Consider the following 20,579-nt stretch of genomic DNA (forward strand, 5'->3'; position numbering starts at 1 on the left):
GAAAGAAACCATGAGACCCAGCAATGTTTTGAGGGACACTAATGAAAAACAAAAGAATAAATTATCCAATGTTCATCAAACCTCAGTAACTTATCAGCCAGAGAATTCTGGAAGTTGAAGTCCATACATCTTAAATTTGCTGAGATTGAGAAATGCTGGAAAAGTTGCTGAGGTTGAGAAACGCTGAGCTAGTAGCTCTTTCCATTTTCATTGATGATATTTTGGCAAGATCATACTTAATCTATAATATCTGTATAAATCATTTTAAAACTGTTTAATTAATTAATCTTAATTTAAAAATTAACACTATAATTATGCAAATAATGTACTAATGCTCTCTAAAGCAGCTGAACAATATGTATTTATGTACTAAAAGTATTGTGTTTTCTTGATGCTATAATGTATTTAGCACACATTGATTTATTGGAATTACTCTTCCCTTCTGGTGCCCATGCATAGTTTAAGACACTACAAGAATAGTAACTCAATACCTTGTGGCTCTATTCAATTATACTCAGAATTACAATTAATATTCTAAAATGATTCATCTCATATAATTCATCTGATTAAATTCTCTGGGTTATTATCAAATACATTTTTTTTAAAAAAGCATTTAACTCAGGATTGTTTCTGAATGTTTGTAACAAAATGACTCCACATATGGCTTTTGCCATTTTGCTATCACATTGTTTTCATTTTTCCCATTTCATTTTTCTATGTTGACAGTTTTATGACAACATTTAGCTAAGGGTAGGACTTAATTGCTAAAAGCTGTTAATATCTGAAATCAAGTTTATGATTTCTATCAGCCAGAGGGAAATCCTTTCAATCCAATGTTCTAAAGGGCACTGAGAAAATGACAAATGTTACACTATTTTCAACTAGGTGAAATTGTTGAAACCTGAAAGCTAATTCCAAGTTTTGCCCTATTGTCTTCTAGTCTTTTTCAGTAAGGAATTTCAAACAGTGTGCTTTTTACCTGAGCAAAGATTATTATAAAGTAGAAAAAAATAAAGACAGCATTTTACTTCAGCACACAAATTTGAGGAGGGGGCATGTTACTAATTTGGTACAGTTGACCTTAAACCCGTTTATTTATTGAAATATTACAATACACTTGTTTTTCTATTGTCATGGGCAATACGGTATCCTGACATGGGTAAATGTTCTCTTTTTTCCTGAGTGAGAGACTTTCACTGAGATCTAATTAGAAGTTCTGCTCACATAATTCCTTAAAATTGCTTGGGGCTAAGCAGAATCAATGGTTCAGCATGATTAGTAAGTATCATTGCCTGAATTGCTTCTGTTGAAGAGTCAAGGAAGCCTCTACATTACAGATGTGCAACCTATTGCCTAAGCACCTCACACAATATTTCAAATAGCATATATGCAGTTCACACTCCTTACCAAAGTTGTAGTAGAACTGAGTGTTTAATACGAGTTCCAGGGACCAGTTAAGTCCCACAGAGTCGGCCTTCTCCAGGTCCCGTCAACTAGACAATGTCGCCTGGCAGGACTGAGGGAAGAGCCCTCTCTGTGTGTGTGGGGGGGGGGCGTCCCTCTGGAATCAAATCCCTCCCAGAGATTCGTACTGCCCCTCCCTTCCGCAAGAGTCTGAAGACTCATGTATGCCGCCATGCTTGGGGTCCTTTGACTCTAGCCCCCTGGCCGATGAACAAAACGTATGTCTCTTGCTTGAATGGGTATGAGTGATTTTTAATGGTACTGGGATTTTTTAGATTAATTAATTTAAATTAATTGTACTGTATTTAGGATATTTATATTGTTTTTTATATGCTGTAAGCCGCCCCAAATCCTTAGCAACATTATCTATAACGGAATAATTGATATTAACTGAATTCAGTTCATTTTATTTAATACAGGTAGTCCTTATTTAATGATTGCCTTGATTAGTGACCATTTGCAGTTGTGACAGTGATAAAAAATTAACTTTGCTACCAAGCATTGCATATGATTTTCAGAGACCTGTTAAGCAAAGGAAAGCTAAAGGAAGTGAGTAAGCACAGTAACCGGTTCATTTTGTGACTGCTTTGTTTAACAACTGAGTTGCCAGACCAATTGTGGTTGTTGAACAAAGAACATTTGTATTAATTACCTCTAATTTTTATTTAAATATAATCAAATCTCACATTTATTCTGAACATTTGTGCATGCTTTTATTTCTGGCTAACATTTATTTTCTGAAATAAGACTCTACTTTTGAGTAAAGTAGGTCAACCCAGAATTTCTTTTAATTGTTTAGACGTGCATATTCTCATGTGATCAAAGAGTAATATTTTGTATAAATACTTGGAATGTTTGCAAGTTCTAGTACCATGTTTAGTACTATATTAAAATGTCTGTGTTTCTGATATTATTATTATTATTACTATTACTATTATTATTATTATTATTATTATTATTATTAATTAGATTTCTGAAGACTCGGGGCGGCTCTTTATTTATTTCTATTCTGTATTTCCTATACCAGTGATAGTCTGATGTTTCATATATTTGCAATACAAATGTCATAATTCTTTGTCATTATATATGCTAGTAGGTGCTAAATCTAAAATATTGGGTAATTACCCCTTTTCTAAACAACTGGAATATATATAATATTCATTATCAGCCAAATATGTTATATATATATATATCCAACAGAAAAAAACATATACATATACATTACATATACATATACATATACATATATGTTTTTTCTGTTGGATCACCCTGGTATATTGAAGGAACGTCACAGTTCCTTTTTGCCTCTAGGCCCAACCCAGGGCCATTTCAAGGCAGTTAATTTATTCATAGCCGACAAACTGTATTCTCTATGTATCACATGTTTTTGCCGATTCATATATAAATATATAAAATCTCTTTAGTACTAATAATTAGAACAAAAACACTGAACAGTGATGAAATACAGGCTCATCACAATGACAATTGTGAGGATCTGTGGTTACCATTTCCAATATTCAGTTCTAATTGCACATTTGTATAAAACACAACACAATGATACTGAAGTGTGGCATTCCATGGTTAACAGCTATACCTGCGGTCAAAAGGTTTGGAGAACTCTGAACTCTCTTCACCGCTGTTAATTTGACAGACATGGCAGCACGTTTGCGAGCACACCCACCACTATCTGAAAGCAGAAAAGGACACAGGCACAAGCCCACAACGTCGAACACAAGCACATGCAATGTAAAAAGTGAGGATTACTGGAGATATGTAAATGTGGACATAAATCCATGCAGTTAGAATTTGTGGTTGATCCCTAGATACTTGTACATACGTACCAAAAGGTTGAGGAAGCTGTTGTTAATTAATACTGCCATTCCAAAGAATACACCAGCCAAAGAGATTTAGCATGTGCTTTCCAGTATTTGAAAAATCACTTGGGTGCACCTAACTCACCACAAAAATAAAAAGACTAAAAGGCAGGATTAAAAATGACACATCAAAATAAGGAACTAATCATAATGCAGAGCTAGAAAGTAGCATGTGGCTATCACTAAACATCTTATTAGTTTATTTATTTATTTTATTGATTTGTCAAGCATGTGCAAGGTAGTAGGTATTGGTATAAACATAAACATTAGCAAAGTAGGTACAGATAAATTAGGCAATAGGACAATAGGAAAGGGACGGTAGGCACAATGGTGCGCTTATGCGCGCCCCTTACAGACCTCTTAGGAATGGGGTGAGGTCAAGATTTTGGGGTTTGGGGAAGGAACCACAGAGTCAGGTAGTGCATTCCAGGCATTGATTTCTCTATTGTTGAAGCTTTATTTTCTGCAGTCGAGTTTGGAGTGGTTTACATTAAGTTTGAATCAATTGTGTGCTCATGTATTGTTGCGGTTGAAGTTGAAGCATTCATTGACAGATAGGACATTGTGGTAAATGATTTTATTAACTACATTTAGTAGCCCAGAGTTACTGTGTGAAAAGCTGGGCAGCAATAAATGTTACAAATTAAAAAAAATATATAATATTGATTCAGATTATTAAAATGATAACCTGAGCTATTTACTGAAGGCAGAAATACATGGACAAGTAATATTTTGCCTTCATCTAACAATCTTCCTGCTACATCAGAAAGAAAAAAGAAACCATTTCACATTAATTTACCTGAAAGGGGGTAGCCTTTTGGTGGTTGGGGGGGTGATGGCATACTTGGTATTTATACATAGAAGAATTACAAAGGACAAGCTGAAAATGGGTACAGCTGGCCTTCTGGATTTTTGGAAACAAGTTTAGTTATTCTCATTTTAAGAAAAACACAGCTTATTTTAGAAACACTACAGCCTTTCCCTAAATGGCTAGAAACAGTCATTACTGTACTTTGGGCTGCTGCAAGTTCTTAAGAAGAGTATGAAGGGCTGTAACTACTCCTGATTTACAGTTACTTTATGGGGGATGTGATAATGCTAGAATTTGGATGCAAACAAATGCCCCTTTAGTTCTTCTTCAGAAAGTGCAATGAGATTTCTCACCAGGGATTATGAACTACTTAACAGAAACAAATGTGGCAGAAAGTGCTGGCTGTAATTGGAGTAACTGTGGGAAAGAATTTTCGAGTCAAAATTTACTGGAGGATTTATGCATGGTAAGATTTTTTGAATCTTGGAGATTTTACATTTACAAACTGACCTTAAATCTTGAACTTAACTCACTTTCCCCTTCCCCTTTTGGAAACTAGCTCTGTCCCCCCATCCCACCCTAAATAAGACATCCTCTGATAAGCCCAATCAGGCTTTTGAGTGCATAGCAACAAGGCCAAGAGCTTATTTCAGGGTTCAAAAAAATATATGAGACAGGGTCTTATTTTCAGGGAAACATGGTATGATTTCCCCTCCACCACAAAAAATATTAAATAATCAATTTAAACAAGCATACAAAAGCAACAGTTGTCAATCTGTCTGATGTTTATTAAGATGCTGGAATATGTTTAAAATACCTAAATGTAAGTTGAAAATAATAGAAACCTTCAAACTAAGAATAATCAGGTAACACTAACAAAGATCATGCCAACACAGAGATCAAATTTTATGACAATATAAGAGAAAAGGGGCAAAGAAGAGTCCAGTGAGGAAGGTAAATCAAAGCAACAGACCAATTTTAGCAACATTATTGTCCTCAGTCGACATGGAACTTAGGGCGCATTGCCCAATATAATATTATATGACTTATTCTGATAGGTCCTTCAGGCATTTACCTGAAGGCTGCCTTTGTACAAGAAAGCTTTAATTGTACAACAATTACAATTCACCTGCCAGAGTAGTCCAATAAATCTAGATTGCTGCTGTAATAAGATCCTTTTCTTCCCTTTCAAGTTAATTTCATTTTTTAAATTCTATCAATTCTTGTGTATGTTTGCTCTGTTTTAGGTGAACAAAAACAAACAGGAATCTCATTCCATGTGGCTGAAATACAGGAATGTATCATGTATCGCAAGGGACTTTGTGAGTTGTAAAATCAGGATTGGTGTTGTCCTTCCCTCCATGTTGGCTTAATCTACTAGGCAAGAATATGATTCTAGAAATGGTAGAGTTAGAAAACTTTCTTAGAGAGGGTAGTAAAGCATTATGAAGTGGTATGTAAGTGCTATTGCTATTGCTATTATACCAGTTATGTAGTATAGGCATTCGAACCCATTTGATATTTTGATCTAGGGTCCTTTTGCATGCATAGTCCTTTTTAAAAAATAGAAATACAAGGAGTGAACCAGGACATCTAATCACAGGTGGACTTATGCTTTGTATGTTTTGTGATTACAAGGACAAATTCTGAATTTAATTTGCAATTATTAGAAATATATTACAAATACTCCGAGATTTGGAGCTTGTGCTTCCCATATACTTCATGGTAAAACCAACAGCTGGATTATTCAGATATAAACAGTGCACAAGAAGAAAATAATTGTATGGGGCATACCTACTGCATTTAAAAGAAATCTAGATTGGTTGATTAAATGTTTATATGGTGGCATGCAAACATTCAAAGAAAGCCTAGAAGATTCTGATTATCCATCCCTGGTAAGAATAAAATAGTGGGTATTTGAAATAATAATGCTGAGTGTCTAGAGCACGCTATTCTAAGTTTAGGAACTGTTCTCAAAACAAACTGTTTATTCAGCATTGCATATAACATGTAGCTTATTTTGATGTGTTTTGAAAGCATAGAAGATAAATGGTAACAATTCTGCATGATGGTGATTTAATATTAACAAAGTTAAACCTCATATATTTTTGTACTCTCCAAGGACAGTAATTGTTTTTACCCAGGTTTGTATTTATGTCTTTCATTTATTATAAAACAGTTGGGTTATTAAATCATTTTAAACTGAAATGCATTTATCACAATATTATCCTTTTACACTAGTGCTTAAAAAATTATGGAGAGACACTAAAGATCCATTTGAGCAAATTAACTTTGGGCCATTCATTATCTATGTGAGAAAATGGGTTGCATATAAACAGTCTGCCCAAATTATTTGAAATGTTATGTTCTTAGAAGGAATCTGGATAAGTGGAAAGCTTGGTCTGCCCAGCCACTTAAATCTACTTTAAATTAATGCACTTGGATTTAAACTGTTTAATCTCATTAAAGTTAAAGACAAGAATTCTTTCTGCAGCTGGTGAGAGAATGTTTATTTATAGATGGTGGATGTGTGTTATCTTTGCTGAATAGGGTGCAAGTAGCATTCTAGGGATTTTTAAAACCAGCTTTTAAAATCTCTGAAAGTGGTTTGTTCTACTATGGAATGGAAGAAGCAATTCTGCAGTTATGTACAATTTTTTTTTCATGAATAAAATTACAGTATTTTTCTGGAATCCAGAGAAAGGAGGCTGAATTCTCAAGTTTTTGCTAATTGGTTGAAGAATTCAGATCTGCAGTTGAATAATTTACATTAAGCCTTTTGAAGGTATTCCTTGATATGTATAAATAGTTGATAATTATTTTATCAAGTCCTCAGAGAGGGGCGGCATAAAAGTCCAATTAAAAAATAAAATTAATTTTATATAAAAATAACTATTTTAGAATCAAACTTCTGATGCTATAGTGTTTGCAAAATAGAATGAATCAAAAAAGAATCCATCCCTAAAAATGATAAATCTGGATATACAGCTACAGTGGTACTTCTACTTAAGAACATCTCTACTTAAGAACTTTTCTAGATAAGAACCGGGTGTTCAAGAATTTTTTGCCTCTTCTTAAGAACCATTTTCTACTTAAGAACCCGAGCCTGGAAAAATTTCCCAGGAAATTTGAGAGAGGCATGAAGGCCTGACCAGTTTCCTGCCATTTCTCTCTCTGGTACTGTGTATGGGAGGCAGCCTCGCAACAGTTGTATGGGAGGCATGTGCTCCTCCTCGCTGCCTCAGAGTCCCTCTTTTTTTTTTAAAGCCTTAAAGTTTTGGATTTTTTTTATTCCCCTCACCTTCTTCCTTCAACAGTGACTGTCCTCCTCCTCTTCTTCCTCTTCCTCCCACACAAATTCTGAGCTTTTATTTCTTTCCTAATGGGTTTGCACACATTATTTGCTTTTACATTGATTCCTATGGGAAAAATTGCTTCTACTTAAGAACTTTTCTACTTAAGAACCTGGTCATGGAATGAATTAAGTTCTTAAGTAGAGGTACCACTGTCCTTGATAAATCTGAATATACAGCTGTGCATGAATCTTGCTTTGATAATAACATTGTATATTACATATTTTATTCATTCATTCATTCATTCATTCATTCATTTATTCATTCATTCATTCATTCAATTTTTATGCCACCCTTCTCCTTATACTCAGGGCGGCTTACAATATGTTAGGAATAGCACTTTTTTTAAATAGAGCCAGCATATTGCCCCCACAATCTGGGTCCTCATATACATTTTAACCTGGGCAATAGGAAAAATGAGCGTTTCATTCTGCCTTAAATGCAACATCTCAAATAAAAGTTGGCATATGCTGAAAAGATGTTAGATGCTGGGTCAATGTTTACTGAAAATGGCATTGAAATCAAACTACCTGAATGTTATTGTACTAGGTATGTAAAAATTTTCAACTTTCAATTTCCAAACATTAGAGGTGCTCCAAAGTTGTGACATGCCTTGGTGAATGTAAAGATATTTTGATTACTTTAATATAATTTAGATGTACTTGGTAAGTAACTACATAGATATCATGACTTTTAAACATTTTGTTTATTTCACATCTATATAATGGGGAATTCTGAGAGAAATTGAACATTTATTTTGTTTAAAAACAGTTTAAGAGATGTAAAGCATTTAGCCAAACCTAAGAGTTGGTGTATCCTTTTAATTTTTATAGGAGACATTAATGGACATACTTAAGACTAGTCATAGAATCCAATAGGATTTCCACTAATTTTATTACAAACAGAATTATGTGATCCTTCAATTATCTAGATTAACTCTTAATTGGTTTTGAAATAATGTGCGGATTTTTAGATAGGTAATACTTGATTAAAATGGTTGCTTAAAGGCCTGCTAGTAAAATATCACATATAACTTTTATGTATACTGAGAGCTTATGCACTGAAGACAAATTCCCCGTGTGTCCAATCACACTTGGCCAATAAAGAATTCTATTCTATTTATTACATTTCCTCTCAAAATCAGATTGTATTTTATTTCAACAAAGCTGAACCGCTGAACTGTCTTTAGAAAGCTGAATGGTGTAGCTATATTCTAAAGTAGAATTTAGATTCATTTTAGGGTAAACAGCTATCTCTAGGTTTCACCTTTATGATACTCCAAACTCTTTCTATTCTTAATATAAAGAATGATGTCCCCATTTGGCACTTCAAAACCATCAGAAAGAACATTAACTCTTAAGGGCTGCTTTGTCCCATATGTTTCTTTTCATATATTGGGTTATATATTTATTATATTCTTTCCACTTCTCTTTGCTGACTGTGGTACAAAAGAGAGCAAAAAGAGCTATGCTTTGTGGGAAGGAGTTATGGCCAGGATATTTTGATATATTCCCTTGGGATATATTGGGATATATTCCCTTTTGATAAATCCCATCAACATTTACTTTTGGCAGCTGATAGAGATCAGATTCTTGAAAGAGTTCTTTAGAAAGGCAAGAAACCATTTATTCTCTTTGCTGATTTTACGATTAGATTAAAACAATGTTTTTCAACCTAGGCAGCTTGAAGATCAGGGGTAGCTTCCTCCCCGTTTGGACAGTTCACCTGAACTGGTAGCAACCTGCTGATGACTTTCCAATGACATCACCGAACCAGATCGGTTGGTGCCAGTCCATGGGCACAACCACCTTTTTAAAAAAAATTATTTCAATTTTTTTTGAACTTTTTAAAATTTATTTTAAAAATGTATTTAAAATTTAGTTTCTAGAAGTGTGCATGCAGTCACTATCTTGTTTTCGACTTTCTTTTTAATTTTTTTTAAATGTTTAATTTAATTTTTTAATTTTTCTTCTGAGCATGTGCAGAAGTTGAATTTCTGGCACTGTGCATGCGGTCGCCATCTTGTTTTTGGCTTTCTTTTTTTAGAATTTTAAATATATATTTTTTTAAATTAAAATTTATTTTTAATTTAATTTTTCTTCTGACCATGTGCAGAAGCTGAGTTTCAGGCACTGTAAATGTGGTTGCCATCTTGAGAAAGCAAAGCAGCAGCGAGGTAAGTTAGAACCCACCCCTGCTTGGGTCCCCTCAACTTTTCAGTTGCAGAAAGCAGATGAAAATGACCTTCTCCTATTTTGCAGCCATGCACCATTTTCTGTCCTTGCCTCCTTCCTGTTTTTATTTGGTTTTCTCTCCCACAGTGAAAGCAGAAGGAAACGAGGGGAGGAGGGGGAAAGAAGGATCCTGGAGAGGGAAGGGATAAGGAAGAATGAGAATGAGGAGGGTTTCCTGGTATTGATTAATATCAGGTGTATTATAGAGAGAAATGAAAAATTCTGTAACAAAAGATAATTTGTGCCCAGACCAGGTAGGTGTGTGTGTATGTGCGTGTGAGAGAGAGAGAAGGTGGGGGAAGGCGACAGGGAGAAAAAGGGAGAAAGAGAAAGAAAGGAAGGGAGAGTTAGAGAGACAAGAGAGAGAGAGAGAGAGAGAGAGAAATAAAAATAGGGAAAGAAAGAGAAAGAGAAAGAAAAAAGAAAGAGGAAAGAAGGGAGAGGAGAAAGAGAGAGAGAGAGAGAGACAGACAAAGAGAGAAGAGGAAGGAAGCACTACAAACCCTGGCACTAGATGTGGCTTCAGAAGACATTTTGAAACAGCAGAGCAATTTAGGGCTGGAAGACATCTTGGAGGCCATCTAGTCCAACCCCATGCTACAGCAGGAAACCTTACATTATCTGGATTATTTTGGTGCCTCAAACAGAGAAGAAGGAGTTTACTAGGACAAGGCAGCCATGCAGAGGAAGGCAGAGATAGTCCTTGACTCATGACTACAATTGAGTCCAAATTTTTTGTTGCTAAGCAAGAATGTTATTAAGTGAGTTTCACCACATTTTACTCTTTCCAAATGCAGTAAGTGAGGTTGAATGTGTATAGTTTTAGAAGAGTGTATGCGTGTGTACACGTATACATACAATATATATAGTAGTTAATATATCTTTTTGAGTGCCTGTGTAATATGTAAGTACACGTATGGCATATATACAAAGGATTAAATAGTATATTTTAAATTTTCAGTATATAAATAGACAGGGAAATTGTATCCTTTTGAGGCCCTTGAGGTGAGGAGAGGCCAGGTACCCTAACCCTAACGCTTGACATGAGTGATGTCAAGTTGACCACCTCCACTCAGTCACATGACCACCCAGTCACATGACCACAAAGCCACACCCACCCAGTCACATGACCGCAAAGCTATTCCCAGCCACTCATATGACCATCAAGCCACTCCTAACCAGTTACATGACCATCAAGTCACTCCCATCCAGTCACATGACTGTCAAGCTATCCCTACAAAATTAAGCCACACCCACAGAGTGGTAGTAAAAAAAATTGGAAGATATGTGGACTTCAACTCCAGAATTCCTTAGACAGCCTTCTGGGTTCTGGGAATTGAAGTCCATTCATCTACAAGCTGCCAAGGTTGAGAAACACTGCAATAGATTATTAAATTATATTTGATATTGTTTGTACAGCATTATTATTCACTTAAGTTGCAGAATTTATATTCTCCAGAATAAAGGTACACGAATATCAAAAGAGAATGTATATGGTCATCAGTGGCCATCACAGAAAATGCTACCTGATAGGTTTTTGTTTTGTTTTTTGACCATCCTGTCATTCTTGTATTTAGAATCTTGGCGACTGAATGGAGCTGAACATTTACTGGATCGGATGTCCTTCCTGATGCCTACATGGAGATCATGGCAGCTATTTTGTCTTTGGCTCCTGAGAAACATGTGTTGATGACTAGGACTGAGCTCTCAACCTTCTGAATGGGAGGCAAACATCTTCATCATTGGGCCATGTCATGCCAAAATCAAGAGGTTTTAAATATAATTTTCTAAAATGCCATGCTGCAAGGCATATATAATTTAACTCATCCACTATAACTGTATAACTCCAGTAGATGAAGTTAAACAAAACAACTAAGCAATAATTAAAATAATTATAAAAATAAATGGTTCGCCATTCAAGAAAAAAAATCTGTCTTGATTTATGCCACTGTGAATGGATATGTTCTTTACCCCAATATATTTTACTAAGTATCTGAAAATATATTGAAATGAAATGCAGATGCTTATTTACATATGCATGTTATGTATATATTTATATTTATACATAACAGTGTATCTGGAGAAATATACATCAGAACTTCATATGCACACATATAAGAAAGAAAAAATATTAGCAAAAAGTTCTTCAAAACATCTGTAACTTGCATTAAACAATATGCTCACATTTTTGCACTATGAAAATGCATACCTGTGTTCATTTTGATTGTGGGAGATTTGCTACCAAAGTCTTCAGTTTGCCTAGAGAAAATAAAGGCAATCTGTTCATTATATGCAATGCAATAGAACACAAGATAAAGATCTTTTGAGTAGGCAGGCAAGAAAAAAATTAGTATTTTTCCTTATTTCTTTTAACGAACACAACAGCATTCAGGTTGTACATGCTTCAAAAATGTTTTTTTTCCCAGGAGGAGCAAGAGGAAATTATTTTAGATGTAGTGGGTGGCTGAAGACTGCTAGAAGCTGTCTGTCTTTCTTTGCACAATCTCCTCTTCATGGTCTCTAGTCTTCCTAACTTCTCACATTTCACTTTAATTTAAAGAGAACATTTCATGAGGGAACTGCTCCCATTTGGGCTTTTTCAAATCAAAAGCATCAGCAGCAGGAAAACTGCAGAGAGATGGGGTTGTTGGCTACATAAAAACCACAATGCCAGCATTGTTCCCAACTTTTGAACAAAAAATAAGTCACCCAAATCACACAAAAATAATTTGAAAGAATTGAACACTATAAATGATGAAGAGGCGAAATCCTGTTTAGAATTGCCTATGTTGAAATTTACATCCCAAAACCTAAACGCTAAACAAATTTAAATTCTTTTTAAAGCAAGTTTTGCTGTGCTGATAGATATAATGCTTGTCTGTCTATGCATCCATTTTAATATGGCAGCTACACTCTTTTTTACGTATTCTTACAAAGATTCAATTGGACATTTTGGGTGCCTGAAGCCTGCAAAAAAATTCCAAGATACTTAAAAGGACTGAACCTATTAAATAACATTGCTATCTTGGAGAATCATTTTTCTATCTTGGAGAATCATTTTGAGAAAAAAGTATTTTTTAATTTTTTAAAAAATTATTATGTCATTATGAGGACAATAGGAAATATTTGAGGGTATTTATTTATTTGTTTGTTTGGTGGTATGCAAAGATATGATACTAATAAAAAAGAAACATTAGGACAGGGGATGGAAGGCACGCTGGTGCACTTATGTACGCCCCTCCCTGGGGAATGCCCTTCTTGGTGAGGATGTGATAATCACTACATCATCAGACTATAAAAATAAAACAATAGGTCTGCCGGTCCAAATAATATTATAATATTCAGGATTAGTGAGTTTTTTGTACCATATCATAAAGTTTAAGCAGAAAAGGAACTAAAATAGACAGCTGCCAAACATTCAGGGAACTAGGCAGCATAGCAGAAAGCTGACTTTATTTGGATGTGGGTATTATTGAACAACAATATAATATGTGCCAGCAGACACCAATCAATGGGTGAAGTCTTCAATTTGTCCCCTAATGGTTTTCTAGAATCAGATTCAAGAATTGTTTCGAATTACTGGGCTCTTCTGGAGATTGAGAGGTATTTTGTTGCCTGGATCAAGGGACTTTAAATATATCTTTTGAGCTTTTCTTGTCTTCTTTTTCAGTAAAGCTTTGTACTTCCTTTTTTGTTTTTCATGAAGAAAAATCAAGAATAATTATACACCACAGGGGTATTTTATTGGTTGGGTTTTTTTTGCACATTTCTTATCCAACCATGATTTGTATCTTGTTTTTTTTAATTGTTAGAACCCTGTTTGGTTTTATAAATTAGTGCTTCTTTAAATATGGTAATGAGTATACAATATTGTGTGTAAATGTAAAGAAGGCAGAAACAGAGAGGTTTTCTTTTACAAATAGGGCCAGTAGGTGGTTTTACAAGACAGAAAGCATATTTTCTTTCATGTACTGATGCACTATTCTGAATCTAGTTAATACATAGTTGTTTTCCTATTGACATTGTGAGAATTAACTGCTGCTGAATCAATGACTTCAACATAGTTAAAATCTCTGGGAATGAGGAATGCTGAATCAGGCACCAGATGGAGTCTGCCAGATACTTAACATGCCCTGAAAGCAAATTATAAATACATTAATCCAAGAAGCTGGAAAGCTTTCAGGTTCTGTGTATTTCTTTGAGGGACTTGATGCTCCATGGCATTCAAAATACTGTACATACAAATATATAAACAGGAAACACAGCATGAAATAGCAATAAAAAAAGAAAGTCATGTTATCAGAAGATTGCCTTTGATTGCTGACATTATTGTGATTATGTTTCTGTATACAGAATAGAGGCAAGAAAAAAAAGAGCTAGTGCTACTGACTGTTATATAGCTAATAAAGCTTACCCCTTTTTTCTTGAGTAGGAATTGAGATCAGAAGAAAGCTATGGTTACTTGGGTACTTCAAGATACATTATTGTATGAAAAGTTACTTGGGTATTAAGCATTAGATTACAAAAACAAAATCCAGAGACCATGTAATATCAATGAAAATCATTTATCACCTCGTTATCTCAAAAGATGTTACTGCCAAATATATTCCAAGCAGGGAATTATATAAAGGCTGATGAAGAGAAGGTAGATGACTGAAAGAATTAATGGAAATAGTAACTCTAAGTTGATACCTCCCAAATATAGCAGTACTGTCCATAAAATATCTAAAATATCTAAAGGCAGTTATGAAAGGATGTGAGCGTGTGTTCATGTTTATATGTGTATTATATATGTGTATGGGTAGATAGATACTTTCTTTGAGAGCAGGCAACAGAATTTCATTTTTAATGTGAGCCACATTAAAATGTGCCCAACATTAAATGACAATAAAGGTATCTATCTATCTATCTATCTATCTATCTATCTATCTATCTATCTATCTATCTATCTATCTATCTATCTATCTATCAGTGAAGCGCTGCAAAACATTTTACTACCACACCATGGACGTGGCTTATTTTGTGGGTGTGGCCATGTGACCATGTAGGAGTGGCTTAAAGATCATGTGACTGACTTAAAGGTGGCCAACTTGATGTCACTCATGTCAAGGGTTTGGATTGAAGTTAGGGTGCTTGGCCTCTCCTCGCCTCAAAGAGATACAATTTCCCTATCTATTTACTATTATGAGTCTTCGGAGAAGGGCGGCATACAAGTCTAATAAATAATAATATTATTGAACATCCAAAATATACTATTTAATTCTATGTATATATGCCGTATGTGTACATACATATTACACACAGGCACACAAAAATATACATTATTATTATTATTATTATTATTATTATTATTATTATTATTATTATTATTATCTACTATATAAAGTGTATGTACACACATGTACACACAGCTCTTGTAAAATTAGACACATTCAACTTCATTTACTGTGATAGGAAAAACATAGAAGGGAAAATCAAAATTGTTCTACCAGTACTGCATACTTAGGTGACCAGATTTTAACATTGGTAAAGTGGGACACCATTGACCAGCATTGGTGTGTGTGTATCTTAATTAAAAATGTGGCCTATGTGGAGCAAAAAAAATATTTCTTTCTTTCTTTCTTCCTTTTTTCTTTCTTTCTTCCTTCCTCTCTCTTTTCTCTCTCTCCCTCCTTCCCTCCCTCTCTCCTTCTCTCTTCCTCCCTCCCTTTCTCTCAATTGCTCTCTTTCTCCCTCCCTCTTTCTTTCTCTCTGTTCCTTCCTCTCTCTATTTTCTTTCTCCCTCCCTCTCTATTTCTCTTTCTTCTCTCCCTTCTACCCTTTCTATTCCTCTCTCTTTCTCCCACCCTCCCTCCCTTTCTTTCTATTTCTCTCTCCCTCTTTCTTTCTTTCTCTTTCTTTCTTTCTTTCTCTTTCTTTCTCCATCTTCCTTCCTTCTTCTCTTTTTCTGTTTCTTTCTCTTTCTCTCCCTCCTTCCCTCCCTCTCGCTCTGTTTCTCTCTCTCTCTCTTCCCCCCTCCCTCCCCTGTCATTTCGGCAAGTCTGGGCTCAGCAAAGGGTTGAAATCGAGAGTCCATTTTAAGGTGGAGTCGCATGCCATGGCCGAATTGGGGGGAGGGTGGAGGAAGAAGAGGAGGAGTGAGGAGGAAAAGGAGAAGGGTCTCAGCAGCTGAGCTGCCTGGGCTCCAAAGGAGCTGGTCAGAAGGACTGAGACGGTAGGTGTCGGAAGAAGGGGAACTTTCCGAGCTGCCGAGGCCTGTCAAAAACCCGGTCATGCCCAGGGATGACAAAGAGTGACACTCCACGCAGCTCGAGAACCGCTCCTCGACAGCTTCTGCTCCATGCGGTGCTGGCTGCTATGGTGGCCCCTGAGCACTATTCTGGGCTTGTGCTCCACAGAATACCCCACCCTCAAGCGCTGTCTTTGACCAACCAAGCCGTGGTAAGCATGACTTCATTGGGGCAGGGATGGGGGCAGGGAAAAGACCTCTCTACCAATGAAGAGGAGGAGGAGGGGCAGAATTGAAACATGCCCCTCCCCTCCTGCTCTCACCCCGCTGCTGGCCATTCCCCTCTTCATTCCAAAATGCAATGGTAGTTGACTAGAATAGAGTATTTGGCGGGACATTTTTGAAACCCCACAGGACATGGGACAAATTATTCAAAAGCGGGACTGTCCCGCCAAAAGTGGGACATCTAGTCACCTTAGCCCATCACTGCTATCTATCTATCTATCTATCTATCTATCTATCTATCTATCTATCTATCTATCTATCTATCTATCTATCTATCTATCTATCTATCTATCATCTGGAGATATTAAAGCTTACAGCCAATATTCAAGCTGTCAAATGATGGTAACTCTGTAAGTACTGTTTTATGTACTGTTTAAATATTATTTCAACTACTTGGTCCACCTGTCTACACCAGGAACAGAATATCTGCCAGGCAACGATATAAATTATTTTGGTGCATGGCTTCCTGGACAGTTGATGTTCCAATATGTTGCCCATTTTGGGGGGTGGGAGGAAACCACATCAACTATTTATTTTAAATCCCGACAACCCAAAGAAAACAATTGAACCTAAACCAAAATTCAAATCACTGTAATAAAACTGAGAAAAAGGTCCTTTTCAGAAATCACTGAGCACAATAAAGGAGAATAATAAATTAAAGGACAATTGCAGGGATAAAGGGATTGACTTATCTTCTTGACATTCTGAATAAAACCACCTTGCTATTAATGCCTCAGAATTCTATGTGGATGATTCAAAGATTACACTGACTCCAGGTTGTTTTGTTCAGTTTCAATAAAATGGATTTGGTTATAACACTGGTTTTCAAAACAGCCCCCAAATTATTCCTGAAAAAGGGCAGATTCCAGAAAGCTTTTGTTGCTGCTATAGGAGACAGCATTTTCAAATGTTCTTATAGTTGGGAATTGAACAAACAGTAGCACTTGAAAGAGAACTGTACAATGCTACACTACACACTGAGTTTTAAAACAATATTCTGAATCCAAAATTCTGCACAGAAATAGTTTAGTAGGATTTTTACTCAGAGCTTCAATTTGTTGTCATAAATATTCATAGCATCCGCCTAACCACTGCTTAAAGGACTTCATCATATCTTGTAAAACAGAATGTAGCCATCAGATCCTAGTATAATAAATATATTGCATAAAAGTAAAATAAAATGAAAAAAATAGAGAGTTAGGAGAAATGATTTGCTGATATTGGAAGGTAAGATCAAAGAAACAGGCCAAGCTCAGAATCTGGGCACAATCCATTCTTTAATGGCTTGCAAATGATTTTCCAAGGCAAGCTAAAATAATCAGTTTGACCTGTGCATATTTTAGTAAACATAAAATCCCGAAGAGTCACAAATAATGTAGGATATGTGTATGTTCTAATTTACCCCATTACTTTATAAAGCCCATCATAATTTAATTCTCTCAACATCAATGCAGACTCTGGGGTACATGGAATGTTATCAAACATGAAAGCTCCTTCAATTATATACCATATATAATTCTAAGGTAGGCTGGACAGAGAAATAAGCCTGCCACCCCATCCTAGCCTTACCAATGGACATGCTGATTCCAGACTTAAAATAAATTTGCCGCTTCACTGGAATGACCTATGGATTACATTTTATGAAAATACAAGTACAAGAGAAAACTGCTAAAAATGTTTCCTTTCCATTTTGTTCTAAACCACTAAGATCTGTTTATGTCACCAAGTGTGTCTCAAGCCACTGCATGACAAAGTCATCCTTAAAAGGTTTGGTGCTGTTATTTTCTATTCACTAAAAGGCACGCTGTAATTGGTTGTGAAGACATCTGGCCAGCAAAAGGTACTGTAACAATTTGATCCTTGACCTTCTGTACTAAAGTGGTAAATCCTGTCTCTTAATTTCTCCTCCCCCTCCCCTACTGTTGCTCCGTGCTCAAGATGTGCCTTAAACATACCATTTAAGGTTTTTTTCTGAAAATGAAAACAGGTTCAAGAATTAAATCAAAGACATCAAAGAAGGCATACAAGCTGACAGGTTAATGTATACATTTTATGGGATGTCTTTATAATTACAAAGGCAGCCTTTTGCAGGGTTTATAAGTAATAATAAACAGGATACTTTTATATCTTCAGTTTGCTCAACAAATTAAGGTGTACATTTTTCTGGCTTCAAAATTAAATAGAAATTAAATAAAAAGAAAGTGAATGTTGAATAAAAACTTTTCTTATGAAATTTGCTTCATATAAAATGCTTGTTCATACTGCCATGTTTGTGTTCATTGCCCAGAATAAATTAGACACTCCCCCTCCCTGTGCACAAGAAAGCAGTGTAGAATCCAAGCTATCTTTTAAAAGGAACTGGCACATCCCCAAAGTCACCAATTAAGTAACCCCAGAACTCATTATGAGCTACGCTATGCACACACTCTAAAATAAAGGAAATAAAGACTTCATATTTCTTGAAGGAGGTTTATGGTTTTATTTTAGAAATACTGTAAAGTACAGTTGTTAAGTATTTTTCATCCGAAAAATGGTAGTGAGCTGATATTTAGTGAAACAACTGGTGGATTTCTTAGGGCCAGGTAATTGGCAGATAATTCACTTCTGAATCACAGCATGAAATGCCTGCAATGGAGTCTTTTGAGTCTACAATATATTAAAATGCTTTGTAGTGAGTTTTGATTGTCTAATACCCTCTTCCAGGGGATGTTGTAAAGCCCTAGAATGCTGCTATGTAAGCTGTAATAGTTCCAGTGTTAATTTTCAGTACTTTGTTTTGGGTTTTGTTACCTGACAAATTGGTAGATGCCACAGGGCTTGGACTAGGTGCCTTGGGGATTAAATACTGATGCCCTACTCAACATGCAAAGCTAACATGTGCCAAGTGGTTACTAGGAGTAAGTTCAGGAGAATAAAAGATGGGTTGTTTATTCCAAATACTGTCAAGCAACAGAAACAGGAAGCACTTAGCTGCCGAAGTGAAACTGGGATAAGATCCAATTCTGACTTTATAGACATATAAACCGTTGCATGGGTGTGTCACTGTCCGGGCAACATTCTCAGAATTCTACTTCACTCTAGACAGCTTAATAGTGGGACATTACAGTTCTGAAAAGTTAAAATTTATAATTACATCTCCGTACTTGTAAAAACTGTCTGTATCCCAAGTCAAATTTTATTTAGAATCACCTATTGTATGTACCACATCTCTGAGATAAGAAGAATCAGGCTAGATGATATGCTGTTTTAAATGAAATTCAAGCATGTTAGCCTCTCTCTCTGACCTGGAAGCAAATAAAATATGTATATATGGTGCTTTGTGTTCTCAGAGTCTCAGAATCTGCTTTCAATTCATCCATTTAGTATCTTCTGTAGGAGGAGTTTACACCAGTGTGAAGCAGCCTTATGTGCTGTGTGAGAACATGCAAAAGAATTTAAAAGCAGTAACACCATGGTCTCAATGGTGTGCCTGCAATGTTTACATATATATATTTTGCCCTAGAGATGGAATTAACCTTCCCCATGTGCAATCAAAAGCGACAAGTTGTTTCATGCATTATTATTAGAATGGCATAACATGTCAGGGCAATTTGTCCTTGGTTATTTGTGTGAAGTGGGCCCTGAAATGTTTGTAAGTGCTACCTAACGAACAATTTTATATCGGTCCAATCAGTATTGTGACAAAGTTGCATGTTTATTTTATGAAAGGGAAAAAAAGGCCACCATTAAACTGTTAGACACTTTCTTTTTTGTCCATATTTACCCATCTTCTACATTGCTTCTAGTTTTATACCTAATATAGCCCTACAAGCTTTGTCACTATATAAAGCAAAATAGCTGCTATTCATCCCCCTATAAATAGCCAAGTAAACATGACAAAAAAAATATCTTGGCAGACAGTAAAATCTCACATGATTAGAAGTAGTTAGAACAACTGCTTGTCTTTAATGGCTGGCAATTGTTAAATTTAAATTCATAATTAAAATAGCATTAGGAAACTTAGGGAACTGCTGATGTTGCTAAATTCTACCAAAAAACTGGAAAAACCATTGAGAGTTTTGCCACCTCAGAAGGATTATAGGATTAAGGATACAGTATTTGCTTTATATCCTGCCTGTCATATAGGAATTTAAGAGAACACTCATTTTTTGGTTTTTGTTTCACAAAAAGTCATCTGAGGTAAATTGTTTGGGGAGTGAATGACTAGTGACATTGATCTATTAACTTCAGTAGGAAGACTAACACTGACAGTAGACACAGATCAAGGGCTGCCCTGCTACAGAGCAATACAGCTGTTCAAAATAGTGTGAGCTATCATCAGGAAAGTAG

General features: G+C 35.6%; 1 protein-coding gene across 19 annotated transcripts in view; it reads right to left on the reverse strand.

The window, feature by feature from the left end:
- The window catches only part of SORBS2 (sorbin and SH3 domain containing 2), a 203,065-nt gene that overhangs the window by 97,645 nt on the left and 84,841 nt on the right, over positions 1-20,579 (reverse strand). For 16 of the 19 annotated variants that reach the window (XM_070757541.1, XM_070757539.1, XM_070757537.1 and 13 more), the window contains exons 2-3: positions 11,946-11,995; positions 3,059-3,151 (exon numbers count right to left, since the gene is read on the reverse strand). In XM_070757541.1, coding sequence (XP_070613642.1) covers positions 3,059-3,151; positions 11,946-11,955 — 103 coding nt within the window. In that variant the 5' untranslated portion in view covers positions 11,956-11,995. Of the gene's footprint in view, positions 1-3,058; positions 3,152-3,305; positions 3,384-11,945; positions 11,996-20,579 lie in introns of those variants that run through there. The other 3 variants (XM_070757533.1, XM_070757532.1, XM_070757535.1) reach the window with 3 other exon arrangements.

Source organism: Erythrolamprus reginae, chromosome 7 (assembly GCF_031021105.1).
Source record: "Erythrolamprus reginae isolate rEryReg1 chromosome 7, rEryReg1.hap1, whole genome shotgun sequence".
NCBI lineage: Eukaryota > Metazoa > Chordata > Lepidosauria > Squamata > Dipsadidae > Erythrolamprus > Erythrolamprus reginae.